Source organism: Protopterus annectens, chromosome 7.part0 (genome assembly GCF_019279795.1).
Source record: "Protopterus annectens isolate FY-2018-M chromosome 7.part0, PAN1.0, whole genome shotgun sequence".
Taxonomy (NCBI): Eukaryota; Metazoa; Chordata; order Ceratodontiformes; family Protopteridae; genus Protopterus; species Protopterus annectens.
Genome location: NC_056739.1, coordinates 1,449,001,583 through 1,449,018,614, shown reverse-complemented (window position 1 = coordinate 1,449,018,614; position 17,032 = coordinate 1,449,001,583). Strand labels below are relative to the sequence as shown.

At 43.9% G+C, this 17,032-nt stretch overlaps 1 protein-coding gene across 1 annotated transcript in view; it reads right to left on the bottom strand.

Annotated features, from left to right (window-relative positions):
- The window catches only part of TRNT1 (tRNA nucleotidyl transferase 1), a 419,244-nt gene that overhangs the window by 710 nt on the left and 401,502 nt on the right, over window positions 1-17,032 (bottom strand). The window contains exon 7 of the mRNA XM_044078012.1: window positions 1-156. This exon is cut by the window's left edge and continues 710 nt beyond it. Coding sequence (XP_043933947.1) covers window positions 1-156 — 156 coding nt within the window. The remainder of the gene's footprint in view (window positions 157-17,032) is intronic.

Genomic DNA, 17,032 nt, shown 5'->3' with positions numbered 1-17,032 from the left:
AATTTCTTTACCAGAAGAAATACCCATTTTTCTTAGATCATGGCCACTCACTGGGAAACGTGGAACAGACCACTGCTCTAATTCCTTTAAAAGTTTCACTTCTCCTTGGTATTTCAGGAGTTCACAGACCTTGCTCTGGATATCAGTTTCTCTAGACTAAAACAAAAACACAATATATAAAAATACAATGGTAACAACAAGAGAACAAAATGTAAAATTATATTCTTTGATAACCTATATACAGCTAGGCACTGTCTAATACATTTTCAGTTGATAAGTTTTTAGTAATGCATGAAAATATACCTGCTGATGTGTGATGGCACCTTCTGCAGTAGGTAAATGCTGCAAATTCCTCAACTGTGATATTCAGTTCAACAATACTTTTCCCCTCAACCCCAAATCGGGTGGGTGAATGCTTCCTGCTAACACATGCTACTGTAAGAGATCAGGTAAGAAAGCCCATCTAGAACCTGTGAGCCACACTTCAACCCCACATCTACTATAAGACAGGAAGCAACACACACACACACACACACACACACACACACACACACACACACACACACACACACACACACACACACACACACACACAGACAAAACAAAAACATAAAAAATGATGTACTTAAAGAAAATAAACCTATAATCATAGGATAAACAGGTAATTCAAGCCAGATGAAAGGATGGAAGTGCAGCATTAGTCATTGCAGAAAGTTGCTTATCAACAGAGACTGCTGTACCCACCCACAGAATATGTTTTATCTACTGAGTACCTGACTATTTGCATCTTATATTGATTCGGAGACCTAATGTAGTGCAGAGCTTTTGAAAATAACCCCAAACAGTAAAAAATAAAACCTCAAAAGGCTTACAGGCAGATGGCTGACTTCTCAAACACCAAAGAGGTTGCCTCCTGGAGTCATAGTCTAAGCAATGGCCATAGCACAAATGACTTCAAAAGAAACATTTTCAATCAAGCACTTAAAGGAGCCATGTCTTTAATAAAGTGATCTTTAAAAGCCTAGTTACATAGTTGTTTTATGCCAAAATGCAATGCAATTAGCAATCCATTCACAAAATGTGTACCTAGTCAACACAAGTCCACACTGTCATCTTGGAGCAAAACAAGCAACTGATGTGCTTCTTAAACTCATCCTCACTCTTCAAGTGCATGTTCAAGGCATGAAACGTTCTCTTTCCCAAGATTCTGTCCCAGGAAAGAACAAATGTAAAGATCCGACTGGCTTAACAATAGTTCTGACAGTATTTTCATTCATAAAGTAATGCAGATTAATCATAAGGGACACCTAATCCTTGTGACGGACCTGTAGCACAAATATCAACATAGATGATTGCCACTAACAACTGCACTTTTCCAGAGACAGTAACTGCTTAACCAATCAGTGCTGGACTACAGCTTTGCCCTTCACAAGGTCATGTTGTGCAGAAATACCTAAAACACCCTAATACCTAAAACACCCTCATCAAGAATAATGGAAACAAAAGACAAAGATCAAATCCACCTTCAGACTGAGTGACTGAAATGGCATAGGATATCTCTGCTTAGATTAATACATTTTTTTCCAGTTAGAAATATGTCTGATGTCTGGAAAACTGGTAGCCTCCATTACATCACAGGCTTTGACTGGCAAGTGCAGCGGCAGCACATGATATAAGTAAAGAGACAGGACTGATGGTCAACCTGGTTACTGCCCAAATGCAGTGGGACCTTGTTGACTTGCAATACAGTACGTCCTTCCACAGTGACCTCTCAGACGGGAACAACATCCATGTCAGCCTCGAGGGGAGGCAATCTTACTCTTGGATTTTATGATCAGGCATGGAATCAGAGAAACGGGTGGAAAAGCACATCTGGAATCTTCTCAGCCACAGAAGGCAGACAGCATCCAAAATTAACACTCCCTTTCCTGCTGAATACAGCAAAACAGAAGAAAGTCATAGTTTTCTGCATGGTAAACAGATCACACCCCAGGGTGCAAAATACCAGAAATTCTGCAACAAAAAGGATTATAAACTCTTCAGCATCAAGGCAGGGCTGCAGCAAGAGACTTGGGGATACCAGCAGCATATTCAGTTCTAAAAATGTGAAAAGATGTGAAGCCTCTGTCAATGGCACACTGCTTCTCTGTAAAAGGAGGTAGGAAAGCATAGCGTCCCATTTTATGTATATCACTGACTACATTTTGGAAGCTTAAGATCTGATGCATGTCCTGCCCCTTCAAAAATTAAAGTGCAGTCACTTACAAAAAAAAAAAAAAAGTAAGTTCTGAAACTTGCAGTTACACCTATACACCCTCACAATACTTATACCTATTTACTCAGAGACCACAGTACCTCAATAAAAGGAAAATATTCTGAGATACTTTTCAGACATAGAGTTTATATTCCAATACACTGCACTTAAATTTAGGCTGTTCTGAGGACTGTGGTTATAATCCTTGGACTTTCCACAGTCAGAGTTTATATTCCAATACACTGCACTTAAATTTAGGCTGTTCTAAGGACTGTGGTTATAATCCTTGGACTTTCCACAGTCAGAGTTTATATTCCAATACACTGCACTTACATTTCGGCTGTTCTGAGGACTGTGGTTATTATCCTTGGACTTTCCACAGTCATCCCACACCATCAGCTGTTCCTTGTTTTACACAAATGTGCTGGTTTCAGTTCCACCTCCAGAGCTTTAAAGGCAGGAAACAGTGCTCACAGCTCCATCCAGCTGATGGGAAGATCCCTTCTTTTGGGATGCTCATCTCAACTGATCATGGAGGAGATGAGAATGGTTGCTTCCCACTGTCAGAATGCAGAATCGGTGATAGCACTGTATTTCTACACTAGAACTCATCTAAGACTGCTGTCAATAACGCAGCACATAATCTTGTTGCCAACGGTGTGGCACTAATAGAAGATTTGATAACACAGTTTCTGCAGTCACATGTACACCACTATCCACTGCAACTCCCACATCCTCAGATCATGGACAAAAGAGTGAAGATCACAGCTGTCTTCTGCCCCAAGAGGAATAGTCAAAGCCTGGACCCTCATTCCTTCCTTGTCCAAGATATAACGGGTCTTCTTTATGAAGAGTAATAGTGAACAATGTCAAACTCTATCTTCCAATGAAAGCAATCCTCTGAGTCGTTCAAAAAAGACTTTTCACAATTTAAGGAAACCCTCCTTGGCAGTACCTATGTCAAGGACACTACCAGAAATGTGTTCAACAGGGCCACTAAGAAAGTACAGTTTTGTATCTACCATAAATGTAGATGTTCGAGTGTATATACTGCTGCAGTCATCACACTTGGGTTATCCTGCCGTCAGGCGGTCCCGCAGTCGTCCGAATCCCAAAGTTTTGGTCCGGCGTCAGTTGTCGTTGCTTCTTCCCTGACGTCAGTGCGACAGGGGGATAAAGGAGGCAGCCAACGCCATTTTCTTCAGTTTTTCTTGCCCCAGATATCAGGTGCCCCCAACTAGGAAGGCAATACAAATAACTATGCAGAAATACCCCAATAGTATTAGCTGTTAGCAAATATACCATATAGGCATGCATCCAATAGATTGATGTACATGGAGTTATAACTAACACCCTGGTATGTAGAGGGGATGGTGGGAGGGTAACCTGGACTGTAGCAGTATATACACTTGAACATCTACATTTATGGTAGGTACAAAACTGTACTATGTTCATCGTGTTATACTGCTGCAGTCATCACACTTGGGTTGAGTCCCAAAGCTATGGATGGGTGGCTGGTACTAAACTGTGTTAGGTGAAGCTTGGATGCCCTGCAGAACTGCAGTGGCAAAACCAGCTCTGGTTTTTGAGTATAATGGAAGGTGGTAGTGCTTGGTAAAGGTGTGCACTGAACTCCAAGTAGCTGCCTCCAGAATGTCCTTGGTTGGAACCCCCCTGAGAAAGGCTGCTGAGGTTGCTGTAGCCCTGGTAGAATGGAACCGAATATTAACAGGCACTGCTTTCCCATGGTGCGAGTAGCAAAAGCGGATACAATGTGCTATCCATTTGGAGATGGTCTGTTTTGAAATAGCCTTTCCTTGTGAACGTGCAGCATAGGATACAAAGAGTTGGTCAGTTTTTCTGAAGGTCTTTGTCTTATCCAAATAGTAACGTAACTGTCTGTGAATGTCCAAAGAGTGAAGGAGTCTTTCTCCTTTATTCTGGGGGTTTGGATAAAAGGTGGGTAAATGAATGGTCTGATTCAAAGCCACACTGGATACTACCTTTGGCATAAAGGTAGGGTTAGTTCAGAAGAGACTCTGTCCTGATGGAAAATGATGAAAGGTTCCACTGCCATAAGTGCCTGTAGTTCTGAGACCCTGCGTGCTGAGGTGATAGCCGGTAACAGAGCTGTTTTCCATGACAAGTTTTGTAGTTCTGCTGAGAAGGCTGGTTCGAAAGGAGGCAGTGTCAATTTTTCTAAAACGAAGTTGAGGTCCCAAGCTGGCGTTGGGGGTTTTCTGTGGGGTCTTATATTCTTAGCCCCTCTGAGAAACTGCCTTAGTAAAGGGTGTGAGAATATGGGAGGATCCGTATTATATTGAGCTGAAATGGCTGAAGCATGGATCTTAATGGATGAGAAAGAAAGGCCTTTGTGTAGCATCTCAGTTAAGTATTGCAGTATTTGAGGAATGTTTGGTATCCAAGGATTTTGGCATTTAGCCTGGTTCCATGCACAAAATCTTTTCCATTTGTCTGAGTAAGTTTTTCTGGTGCTGGGCCTCCTGGCCTCCAAAATGACATTCAGGACGTCCTTTGAGAGAAGTGTTGATTGATAATTCAAGGTATTCTCCATGCAGCTAAATTTAAAGTCCTAAGCTGACTGTGAAGGATCTGAGAGTTTTGCTGAGTTAACAGAAGTGGGAATTGAGGTAAGATCCATGGAGGGCTGTGAGTCAAGGTCCTTAGTAATGGGTACCAGTGCTGACGTGGCCAGTCCGGAGCAATGAAGATCATTTGAGGTCTCTCTGATCTGACTTTCAGTAATACCTTGGTCAAGAGAGGTAGTGGTGGGAAGGCATAGACTGTCAATGCTGTCCAACTGAATGATAGGGCATCCACTTTCCAGGCTAGGGAATGATAAGTCCTTGTGCAAAATTTCTGTAGTTGGCAATTGTTGGGGGAGGCAAATAGATCTACGTCTGGGTGTCCCCATCTTTGAGTTATCATTGAAAATACTTGTGGGTGTAGTCTCCACTCGTGAGGATCTGCCAAATTTCTGCTTAATTCATCTGCCAATATGTTTTCCTTTCCTGGCAGGAACTGTGCTTGCAGTTGTACTTGGAAAGTCAATGCTGTGTTCCACAAGGTCATTGCCTGTCTGCATAAAGGGTAGGAGTGTGTTCCTCCCTGTTTGTTTATGTACCACATAACTGTGGTGTTGTCTGTCCTTATTAGTAGTTGTCCTGGATGCAAGAGGTCCTTGAAGGCTGTCGGTGCATTTTGAACAGCTAGCATCTCCTTTCGGTTGATGTGTAGATGCATTTGTTTTGCGGACCATTTGCCCTGTATGCACTGTCCTGCCATGTGTGCTCCCCAGGCGTAGTCTGAAGAATCTGTTGTCATAGTTTGGTTTGCTGGAGGTAAGACAAAAGGAAGACCCTTGTTTATTTGACATGCTTGAGCCCACCATAGGAACTCTTTTTGAAGGCAGGGAATGAGAGGTATACTTGTTTCGAGGCTGTGCCTGTGTTGAGTCCATAGACTTTTCAGGTACCATTGTAATATCCTCATATGCAGCTTTGCATGTGGAATTAGTTGAATGCAGGATGCCATGAACCCCAATGCCTGCAGGATTTTCCTTGCAGTGAGCTGAGTAAAAGTTGCCATCTTTTTGAAGTACTGAGTCAGTTGTTTTTGTTTGTCTGGCGTGAGATAAGCCATCTGGGCCATTGTATTTAAGCTGGCACCCAGGAATATTATGTCTTGTGAGGGTATTAGCTTTGACTTCTTTTTGTTTACTGTGTACCATAGGCAACTTAGTAGCTTTGTTACAAATGCCAGATGCTGTAATAGAATGGCCTTGCTGTCCGCTTGGATCAGGCAGTCGTCCAGATATGGATAAATTTGTATTCCTCATTGTCTGCAGTATGCAATTACTGATGCCAGGCATTTCGTAAATACTCTGGACGCAGTAGATAAGCCAAAGGGCAATGCAGAGAATTGATAATGCGTTGTACCTGCCAAAAATCTGAGGCATCTTCTGCAATCTTGTCTGATAGGGACATGCAGGTATGCCTCTTTGAGGTCCAACGTTACCAGCCAAGACTCCTTGCCCAGCATGGGAAGAAGCTGCTGTAGTGTGAGCATTTTGAATTTGGGTACCTCCAGGTAAGTGTTTAGAATTGAGAGGTCTAAAATGGGTCTCCAGGCTTCGTCCTTTCTTGGTACTAGAAATAGTCTTGAGTAAAAACCTCGACCTTGTTCCTTTGTAGGTACCTTTTGAATTGCTTTCATATCCATGAAAGCTGAAATTTGCGCTTGTGCCTCTGCCCATTGGTTTGGAGGCAGATTTGGCATGCCTCTCATCCGTGGTAAAGTGTGGAAATGAAATCTGTAGCCTCGGGTAATAATATCCAGAACCCATTTGTCCTTTGTTATGATGCGCCAATTTTGTGGAAATAGAGACAGTTTTCCTCCCAAAGGTGCTGCCAGGGCAATTTTGCTTGGCAGGTGAAGAGGGAAGTCATTGTGTTTGTTTCCTGAAGGGTTGAGATCTTTCGTCTCCACCTCTTTGAGTTGTTGTATGCCATTGTCTAGGCCTGAAAGAACCTTGTGGCTGGCCTCTGCCCCTTGGGCGTCTGTACCTACCCCTTTGGGGTCTGTCTGATGCAGGAAAGGACCATTTTTTTGATGGCCAGTTTCTGCTGAAAAGAGGAGGTTGTACCTGTAAAAAATCTTTAACTGTCTGCATAGATTTTGCCTTTTTTTCCATTTTCTTTAAAACTTCCTCTGCTCTGACACCAAATAACACATCTTTCTTTGCTTTGACCTGTTCTGGTAAGGCTTGCTCTTTTAGCCAAGCATGTCTACGTATTACAGATCCTGTGACAGCTGCTCTACATGAGGCTTCCAATGAATCAAAATCACACTGTAAGGTATGCTTTCCCACCTGTTCTGCTGCATGCAGCAAATCCTGCATCTCTTTGAAATCAGGTTGATCTGTCTGAGGGATCATTTTCTGCTTTAACTATGTAATCAAGTACTGCTGGTATTTTAGCATGTGGAATTGGCAGTTTAAGGCCCTCATGGCCAAAGTGGCAGATGTATACACTTTCTTCCCCCATCTTTCTAATGCTCTGGAATCTCTTTCAGAAGGTAGAGGATTCTTAGCAGTAGAGGCCTTAACCCCTTTGGGACCCTGGGAAATGGTTTTGGGGTCTGCAACAGGGCTTTTGTATAGAAACTTATGAGAATCAGGAACTCGGTAGTATCGAAGGAATCTGGGTTTAGACTAGATTCGGTGTAAACATCATCCAAAATGTCTAAAACTGGAGGAATTGCAAGGGGTCTATGCTGTGGGAGAAGAAGAAACTCACGGAGTCTTTTCTTAGAGTCAGAGTAATCTTGGCCTTCCCAGTGGAAGTGTTCCCTCATGGTGTGTAAAATTTCCCCAAAAGAATAGTCTTCGGGGGGGGAGACAGAGGGAATGGACTCTTCAGCATCTGAGTCTTCATAAGGAGGGAAGGAATAATCCTGGTCCTCAGAGTTAGCTGAGGAAATGGATGCTTGGTCAGAGGAAGGATAATCTTCCTCCAGTCTAGGCCTTTTGTCAGGAGGGGGTTGTGAACCCCTGATAAGGGTAAATAAATCCTCAACCATCTTAAGCATCTGTTTTTTAGGCATAGGGGCCTGTGGGGGGGACTGTGGACCCGGTTTCCTAACTTTTAAGGGGGCTTTAAGTTTAGCATAAGACTTAATAGAGATAGTTGTCAGTTTGAAGACACATTCAGAAACCGAAGGCCTGCCCAAAATCTCCGGATCACCGTCAGGGTTGGTGCCCGAGGGGTGAGATGGAACCGGCTCCTGAGGCCCAGCTGATTCGGTCTGGGAGGCCGTCAGAATTTCTAAATCTGCGGTAGTCAGGGGCTGCGTAAGCGCCTCGCTGAAAACTGGAGAACCGGCGGCAGGCCTTGCTGAGGTCTCGGTATCTGGTCTTGCCCTTGGTTGCCTGTCCTTATCCTTGCGTTTTTTAATCATTGCTGATGTCGGTTGCTCCGACGACATGCTATAATTAAATTTTCTGCCAAAATAATGTAGAGCGAAATCTGCCCGACGCTTGATTGTATGTTTGTTGAACCTAGCACAAAACCGACAACCAGAGATGTCGTGGTCTGGGCCTAGGCAAGGAATACAATAAGAATGAAAATCCTTATGAGATATTTGCTTCCCACAAGAAATGCAATTATCTGACATCGGTCTGAGGCAAGAAAAGTTTCCCCAACAGGGTACTTAGCTTTAGAGAAGACTTCGGGCTGAAATTCGATTCGAAAATCTCAGGAGTTAGCCGACCGGCACTTGCGAACTGCTTCTGCTTCGGGCACCGCGCGGCAAGAAAGACTGAAGAAAATGGCGTCAGCTGCCTCTTTTATCCCCCTGTCGCACTGACGTGAGGGAAGAAGCGACGACAACTGACACCGGACCAAGACTTTGGGATTCGGCCAACTGCGGGACCTCCTGCCAGCAGGATAACCCAAGTGTGATAACTGCAGCAGTATAACACGATGAACATCCAGTAATCCAAGTAAAAGAACATACAGAAATCCTTCTCCTGCAAGGATCTACTTACAACAACCAACACCACTGGTAATCCACCTGGTTACAGAGGAAAGACCAAACTGCAGCGCTCGGTACCAAAATGGTACATATTCAGAGTGAACTAAGGATCGCCCATTCTAGAAATCACAGTAAGGGTCATACCCAGATTGTACTTGATTGCAGAGTCAGGAACGTCTTCTGTCATCTCCAGTGCCTGGATGACTAGAGATGAGTAGAAAGTACAGATGTGTACACCTACCATAAATGTAGATGTTCGAGTGTCTTCACTGTTGCAGTCATGACTGTAGGGTTCTCCCCTGCCGGCAGGCAGCCCTCGGTCGGCCAGAATCCCAAAGTCTGGGTCCGGCGTCGGCTGTTCAACCATGCTCCCTGACGTCAGAGCGCCAGGAGTATAAAGCTGACAGCCGACTCCATCTTCTCCAGTTTTTCTTGCCCCAGATGTCAGGAGTCCCAAAATGAAAAAGGTCCCATAACCTTTGTAAATACACCTCAGAAGAAAGGAAATACACAAAAGTAAAAAATAAGAGGGGACAGAAGGGAGGGAAACCCAGACTGCAACAGTGAAGACACTCGAACATCTATATTTATGGTAGGTGTACATAACTGTACTATGTTCATCGTGTTTCACTGTTGCAGTCATGACTGTAGGGTAGAATCCCAAAGCTGAAAGAAAGGGAGGTGGTCATAAAGAGGAAGGGGCGGCTAAAAGGCCCTGCAAGACTGCAGAGGCAAAGCCTGCCCTAGACTTAGAGTAGAGAGGTAGATTGTAGTGCTTAGAAAATGTATGCACTGAACTCCAAGTAGCAGCTTCCAAAATGTCCTTGGTAGGAACTCCCCTGAGAAAGGCCGCAGAAGTGGCAGCAGCTCTGGTAGAATGAGTCCGTATACTCCCTGGGATTTGCTTTCCATGGTGAGAATAACAAAATCTGATTCCACGAGCAATCCATTTAGAAATGGTCTGTTTTGAAATGGCTTTACCTTGGGAACTTGAAGCATAAGAAACAAACAATTGTTCTGATTTTCTGATGTCCTTGGTTCTGTTCAGGTAAAAACGCAGTTGCCTGTGTACATCCAAGGAATGTAAGATCCTTTCCCCTTTATTTTGAGGAGTGGGGAAAAAGGTTGGTAAGTGTATAGTTTGATTTAAAGCCACTTTGGAAACCACCTTAGGCATGAAGGTAGGATTAGTCCTCAAAGATACCCTGTCTTGATGAAAAATAATATAAGGTTCCACAGCCATAAGAGCTTGTAACTCTGAAACTCTCCTGGCAGAGGTTAGGGCTAACAGTATAGCTGTCTTCCAAGATAAAAACTTGATGTCAGAAGAGGCAGCCGGCTCAAAAGGAGGCAAGGTTAGTTTTTCCAAAACATAGTTGAGATCCCAAGCAGGAATGGGAGATCATCTAGGAGGTCTTAAGTTCTTAGCTCCTCTGAGAAACTGTCTCATGAGCTGGTGGGAAAAGATGGGAGGGTCTGTATTATAATGAGCAGAAATAGCAGAGGCATGTATCTTAATGGAAGAGAAAGAGAGACCCTTATGTAAGAGATCTGTCAAGTAAAGTAAAATTAAAGTAAAGTTAGGAAGAAGAGGATCAGAATCCTGAGCCTGTATCCAGGAACAAAATCTTTTTCATTTTCCTGCATAAGATTTTCTAGTGCTAGGACGTCTGGCTTCTAAAATGACATCCATAACCTGCTTGGGCAGTAAAGAAGAAATCAAAGGCCCTGGATTAACCAAGCCGCCAGGCTGAGAGTTCTGATGAGTGTAGAACCTGACCCTGATGTTGAGACACAAGGTTCGGAGACTGAGGTAAAACCCAAGGGGGCTCCAGGCATAGGTTTTTTAGAGTTGGATACCAAAACTGCCGAGGCCAATTTGGAGCCAGCAAGATAATCATCTTGGGCTTGTCCTGTTTTATTTTCAATAAAACTCGTGGAAGAAGAGGAAGAGGTGGAAAGGCATATCCCGAGAGGTTCCTCCAACTGAATGACAGGGCATCCACTTTCCAAGCTTCTCTGTGGAAAGTCCTGGTGCAAAAATTCTGTAGCTGATGATTTAGATGGGATGCAAAGAGGTCTATGTGAGGACATCCCCATACTGCTGTTATCATCCTGAATATTTTGGTGTCCAGCATCCACTCGTGTGGATCCGAAAGGTTTCTGCTCAAACTGTCTGCCAGGAAGTTTTGTTTCCCTGGTAGAAACTGAGCTTGAAGATCCAGATTGCAAGCTAGAGCTGTGTTCCATAAATCCATGGCTAGTCTGCAAAGGGGGTAGGAATGAGATCCCCCTTGCTTGTTTATGTACCACATAACTGTGGTGTTGTCCGTCCGTATTAGTAGTTGTCCTGGTTGTATGAGATTCCTGAAGGCCAATAGAGCTTTCTGAACGGCTAACATTTCCTTTAAGTTGATATGCAGGTGCTTCTGATCCTTTGTCCAAAGGCCCAGCAGACAATTGCCCTGAAAATGGGCTCCCCAAGCATAATCCAAGGCGTCCGTGGTTAGAATCTGAGTGGCAGGAGGCAGACGGAAGGGTTTCCCTTTGTTTAGAGCACATTCCCTGGACCACCAAAGAAATTCCTTTTGAAGGCAAGGAAGGACGGGGATCAGAATGTCCAAACTGTGGCAATGCTGAGACCATACACTTTTTAGGTACCACTGTATTTTCCTCATGTGTAGTCTTGCATATGGTACGAGAAGGATGCAGGAGGCCATGTAACCCAAAGCCTGCAGGAATTTCCTTGCAGATAGTTGGGTTAGAGCTGCCAAGGTTTTGAAAGTTGAAGCCAGCTGTAATTGTTTTTTGGATGTCAGAAATGCTATCTGGGTTGTAGTGTTTAGAAGTGCACCCAGAAAAGTTATCTGTTGTGATGGTGTCAAATTTGACTTTTTTATGTTTACAGAGAATCCCAGGAACTTGAGGAGGTTCTGTACAAATTCTAGATGCTGGAGTAAGACATCCTTGCTGTCTGCCTGAATTAGACAATCGTCCAGATAAGGGTAAATTTGAATTCCCTTCAGTCTGCAGTAAGCTACTACTGGAGCCAGGCATTTGGTGAAGACCCTGGGCGCAGTAGACAATCCAAAGGGCAGCGCAGAGAATTGAAAGTGCCTCGATCTGGCCTTGAACCTGAGGTATTTTCTGCGATCCTGCCTGATGGGAATGTGTAAATATGCCTCCTTTAAATCCAAAGTTACCATCCATGCATCTTTGGACAGCATTGGAAGTAACTGCTGTAGAGTAAGCATCTTGAATTTTGGAATCTCTAGAAAGGTGTTCAAGACCGACAGATCCAGAATGGGTCTCCATGAGTTTTGCTTCCTTAGGACTAGAAAGAGCCTTGAGTAAAACCATCTCTGAAAGAGGAACCAGTTCTATGGCATTCATAGCCAAAAGAGCTTCCACCTGGTTTAAGGCCTCCGTCCATTGATGTTTTGGAAGGTCTGGCCATCCGCTTGGCCTTGGCAAGGTATGAAAATGGAATTTGTAACCTCTTAAAATCACATCCAAAACCCATTTGTCTTGGGTTATTTGAGTCCAATTTTGATAAAAGAGAGAGAGTTTTCCTCCGAGAGGGGCTTCCAGGCAAGACGTTCCTGTAGCCCAACAGAGGGAGTCATTGAGTTTGTTTCCTTTGAGATTGTGACCTGTCCTCTCCTCCCCTAGGGGTAGAAGCAGTCCACTGTCTTGGTCTAAAAGCAGCTTGTGTTTGAGGCCTCCCTCTGGAGCGTCTATATCTACCCCTCTGAGGCCTGTCTGAAGAGGGAAAGGACCAGTTTTTTGAAGGCCAATTCCTGCTAAATCTAGGAGGCTGTACTTGTAAGAAATCTTTAACTGTTTGCATAGATTTCGCCTTATCCTCCATCTTTTTAATCACCTCTTCAGCTTTAGATCCAAACAAAACATTATGCTGAACAGGAGCATCCAATAATTTAGCCTTTACTTGTTCAGGTAAATTTTGTTCCTTTAGCCATGCATGTCTTCTAATGACTGTGCCAGAGGCCGCAGCCCTACAAGAAGCCTCCAAGGCATCAAATCCACAGTGTAAACCATGCTTCCCAACCTGTTCAGTGGCATGCAATAAGTCATGTAATTCCTTATTATCTGCACAGGCAGAAATGGAAGAAAATTTTTGTTTTAAGACAGACAAGAGAAATTGCTGATATTTAAGCATATGAAACTGACAGTTTAAAGCCCTAATGGACAAAGTAGCAGAAGTGTACACCTTTTTTCCCCATCTTTCCAAGGCTCGAGAATCCTTTTCAGTAGGAATGGGATTTTTAGCAGAAGCGGCCTTAACTCCCTTAGGACCCTGAGAAATGGTTTCAGGGTCAGCAGTAGGGTTCTTGTATAAAAACTGATGGGAATCAGGAACCCTGTAATATCTACCAGGCTTAACAGGAGCAGGAGGAAAAGAGTCAGGGGTTAAGTTAGCCTCCGAAAAGGCATCATCCACAATATCCAAAACAGGAGGAATAGCCTGGGGTCTATGTTGGGGAAGAAGAAGAAAATCCCTCAGTCTTTTCTTGGATTCCGAATACTCCTGTCCCTCCCAGTGGAAATGTTCCCTCATTTCATGCAAAGTTTCCCCAAAAGAGAAATCCTCAGGAGGAGAAGCTGAAGGAATGGATTCTTCCGCATCAGAATCCTCATAAGGAGGGAAAGAATATTCCTGATCTGAAGAAGAAACTGAGGAAACAGAAGCCTGATCAGAGGGATCATAATAAAGATCCTGCCTTGGCCTTTTGTCTGGAGGGGGATGAGAACCCCTAATCATAGTAAGTAAATCCTCCGCCATCTTGAGTAACTGTTTCTATGACTTGGGAGCCGGATCAGAAGAGGCCTGTGTTGAAGTCTTTGACTTAGGAGTCTTTGCCTTTGTCTTTGGCTTTGCCTTTACTAGAAGTTGAGTAGGCCTGAAAACCCCTTCGGAAGCCGGTACCTGCACAGCGGCTCCGGACCCATCCGAAGGAGCATTGTCCGAAGGTCCTGCAACAGAGATATTTAAAGGCCTGGTTGGCTCCTCATGAGAGTCCGTTTCGGCCGTCGGTTCTGAAATGGCCAACGACAGGGGCTGCAAAAGCACCTCACTGATGACGGCTGAACCTGAAGCTGGCTCCGCATGTGCGCTATCATCAGATTTGGACCTCGGAGGCCTGTCTTTATCCTTGCGACGTTTGTGAACTCCGGTAGCCGGAACCGTATCCAACGACATTTTGTAGTTAAAGCGCCTACCGAAGTAATGAAAAGCAAAATCGTACCTTCGCTTAATTGTACGTTGATTGAATCTAGCACAAAACCGACAACTAGCTACATTGTGGTCAGGGCCTAAGCAAGGAATACAGTAAGAATGAAAATCCTTATGAGGTATTTGCTTCCCACATGAAATACAATTATTAACTTTTTCTGACATCGGAGTAGAGCAAGAAAAAAGTTTCCCCAACGGGGTGCTTAGCTTTGAGTGGAGAAGAAAGTCTTCGGACCGAAGTATATAGAAAAATTCATCAGGAGTCAACCGACCGGCACTTGCGAACTGCCATCAAAGCACGGCAAGAAAGACTGGAGAAGATGGCGTCGGCTGTCAGCTTTATACTCCTGGCGCTCTGACGTCAGGGAGCATGGTTGAACAGCTGACGCCGGACCCAGACTTTGGGATTCTGGCCGACCGAGGGCTGCCTGCCGGCAGGAGAGAACCCTACAGTCATGACTGCAACAGTGAAACACGATGAACATCCTGAACAAGAAAGACAAACAACTGAAGAATCTAAGCCTTAACATGGCACAGGAAAACATTTTCATGCCCAAATCTTTGGCTTCCTTATCTGTTGGTAATCTGAAAATGTAATCTGGTCTGTTTGATCTAGGCTGGGCTAGCAAGATCACACAGAGGTCCACCCTAGGAGATCTCATGTTACTTATCTACAGTCTATAGAGACCATCGACCCTGTCAGGAACAAAGGAAGTGTAATCTGAATACTTCCAAGCTTTACCTAATGGGATCCAAGAGGGGAAGGGGATAACTCAGAGCTCATAATCCTTTTTACTCAGATACTGATTAAGAAACTTCAGGGTAAGGCAAAGCAACTACAAGGCATCCCATGTTGGATGCAAGTGACACAACATCTCCAAATAAGAAGTCTTCCATGGAGTGAAAAGGGAGCAGAAGAATTACATGGTAATAGGACTCATTCACTGTTTCACTAACCCTCCAAAAAAAGATCAGAAGATCTTCGGGGACAGTCTCTTGCTGCAATATTCATTACATACGGTATGTTAGCCACAGGCATAACTGTCACCAAGCCATACTCCAAAGCTGCTGAATGTCCTTCTTGGTGACTGTAATGTCAATCTTATGGTGTTGCTCGACTGCATAAATGCAGTCACCTGTAAAGAGCAGCAGTGTGGTCATACAATATGTTAGTTCTGTACATGGGAACTTGCAAAATGCCAATCATCGCAAATGCTGTAAACACATCAAAACTAGGTACAAACGATAACTAGCACATTATTAGCAAATTAAGTTACTCAAAGCAAACCTAAAATCAAAAACAAGGGCAATGTGGAAGGGTAGTCACACTACAGTAAACTCTCAGTTAACTGGCAGCCATGGAGATTGGTAAATGCCGGATAAAGTACAGTTGTGTACACTTACCATAAATGTAGATGTTTGAGTGTATTCACTGTTGCAGTCCTCACATATGGGTTATCCGGCTCCCGGCAGCCCTCAGTCGGCCCGAATACCAGAGTCCTTGGTATATGATGTTGGCTGATGCCCGTTGTAAAACTGATGTCAGTACGTCAGGTATAAAGGGAGGCAGCTGATGCCATTTCCTCAGTTTTTCTTACCTTAACTGTCAGGAGCCCCCAAAAGACGGCTAATCCAGGAATGGTAGCACCCTGGACACGTCATACAAAAAATAAAAACCCATAGTCTGTGCCTATCCACAGCTAGTGGGGTTTGGCTTTATTGGCCTGAAATTGTCCATTAAAATGACGAAACAAGTCATGGGCATTCAGAATCGCCAATTAGCTGAAACACCTGATGTTCATAAGGGTCATTTGCATATAGCCCATGTGCCTCTGATGCAAGAGGTTTGGGAGGTCACTCAGTGGAAGTTCTAGCTTTGCTGGAGTTTTCATTTTGTTTTTACTGTATAGTCTGTGCATTAGGAAAAAAGGGGGAATGGAGGGTGGGAAACCAGGACTGCAACAGTGAACACACTCGAACATCAACATTTATGTTAAGTGTACACAACTGTACTATGTTCTTCATGTTTCACTCCTCACATATGGGTTGATTCCCAAAGCCCAGTAAGAAGACAAAGGGGGAGGATCACAGATGAAGGGTTGGTAAGGAGGTCCTGCATAACTGCCGAGGCAAAACCAGCCCTGGATTTAGAAAACAAAGGTAGATTGTAGTGCTTTGTGAAAGTATGGACAGAAGACCAAGTAGCTGCTTCTAGATTGTCCTTAGTAGGCACACCTCTCAGAAAGGCTGCAGAGGTAGAGGCTGCTCTAGTAGAAGGGGTCCTAATACCCTGAGGGGGAACCTTTCCATGCTGCAGGTAACAAAAGTGAATACAATGAGCAATCCATTTGGAGATGGATTGTCTTGAAATAGCTTTACCCTGAGACGCAGGAGCAAAACAAACCAATAACTGTTCAGATGTTTGAAAGGATTTAGTCCTAAGTAAAATCTCAGCTGTCTATGCAGATCAAGAGAGTGCAGAATCATTTCCCCTTTATTTTGGGGACTGTTGAAAAATGTAGACAGGTGAATAGACTGGTTAAGGTTTAAACTGGAAACTACCTTAGGCATGAAGGAGGGATTGCTTCTCAGAGAAACCCGATCTGAGTGAAAAATAATGAAAGGTTCTACTGCCATTAAGGCTTGCAGCTCAGATACCCTTCTAGCTGAAGTAATAGCTAAAAGGAAAGCAGTCTTCCAGGATAGAAACTTCAAATCTGCAGAGGCAGCTGGTTCAAATGGAGGAACAGTAAGTTTTTCCAGGACAAAACTAAGATCCCAAGCAGGAGTAGGAGCTCTTCTGGGAGGTTTAAGGTTACTAGCTCCCCTCAGTAACTGTTTCATCAAGGGGAGAGAAAAAATGGGTTGCTCAAAAGAACAATGAGCCGAAACTGCTGAAGCGTGAATTTTGATTGAAGAAAAAGAAAGTCCACCATTAAGCAATCCTGCTAGATAGTCAAGAATGAATG